Here is a 1,076-nt window from a genome sequence, read left to right on the forward strand (position 1 = left end):
CATACCGTGACAGAATGAACCAACCACACACACAGCAGATGATCCATTTGAAGTGGAGTTATATTCATTTACCTGCTTGCTGGCTTGCTGCTATGGTGAATGGAGAGGGCTGCCCTGGCAGAGGCGTACCAGAGGGCAACAGAGAAACCAGGGTTAGTGAAGTTCTTACCTGGCTGGATTATGGACTTCCTCCAGACATGCGTTTCCCGGCCTGCTAGCCCCAGGCATGCTAACCCCCTGCCTGCCACAGTTCCCAACATAGCTTCTTTCGAGAACGCTTTTGATGGGTCTCTTCTGGCTTTTGGAGGTCCACAGAGCCTCCAAAAGGCTCCTAAGAGAAGGAGACCCAGGTCCAGGCTACCAGCCCGAGCCCCTGCAGCCATGTTTCCGGCTCCAGCACCGGCCCCTGCTGCCATCTTTCCGGCTCCAGCACCGGCCCCTGCAGCCATGTTTCTGGCTCCATCACCAGCCCCAGCAGCCATGGTTCCAGCCCCAGTTCTGGCCCCAGCAGCCATGGTTCCGGCTCCAGAACCGGCCCACACAGCCATGGTTCCAGCCCCAGTTCTGGCCCCAGCAGCCATGGTTTCGGCTCCAGTACTGGCTCTCCGGTCGTCGCCAGCTCCCCGTGTCATGTCAGTGGTTCGGCCCACTCCAGCCCCTCATGTCCTGTCGGCGTTCCGGCCGATCCCAGCTCCCCGTGTCCTGTCGGCGTACCGACCGACAAAAGTTCCCTCTCAAGTCCCTTCTCGAGTTCCCTCTCAAGGCACCTCTCTAGTTCCCTCTCAAGTCCCTTCTCGAGTTCCCTCTAAAGGCACCTCTCTAGTTCCCTCTCAAGTCCCTTCTCAAGTTCCCTCTCAAGGCACCTCTCGAGTCACCTCTCGAGTTCCCTCTCAAGTCCCCTCTCGTTCCCCCTCGAGTTCTCTTTCAAGTCATCTCTCGAGTTCTCTCTCAAGTCACCTCTCGAGTCTCCTCAAGTTCCCTCTCAAGTCCCCTTTCAAGTCACAGCTCGAGTCCCCTCTCAAGTCCCAACCCTATGTCCTGTGCCGTTGGAGGTTCCGCTGGGGGTCCTGCCTACT

At 58.1% G+C, this 1,076-nt stretch overlaps 1 protein-coding gene across 1 annotated transcript; it reads right to left on the bottom strand.

Annotated features, from left to right (window-relative positions):
- Positions 1–134: 134 nt before the first annotated feature.
- On the bottom strand, positions 135–805 carry LOC104959721 (snake venom metalloprotease inhibitor 02A10-like; the record flags this gene model as incomplete). The annotated part of the gene is made up of 2 exons (XM_010787620.1): positions 135–627; positions 664–805. Coding segments are annotated over 2 exons (438 nt in total), but the record flags the coding sequence as incomplete, so codon positions are not given.
- Positions 806–1,076: the final 271 nt, after the last annotated feature.

The sequence above is a fragment of the Notothenia coriiceps genome, unplaced genomic scaffold (assembly GCF_000735185.1).
Source record: "Notothenia coriiceps isolate Sejong01 unplaced genomic scaffold, NC01 NC01_scaffold00001215, whole genome shotgun sequence".
Taxonomy (NCBI): Eukaryota; Metazoa; Chordata; class Actinopteri; order Perciformes; family Nototheniidae; genus Notothenia; species Notothenia coriiceps.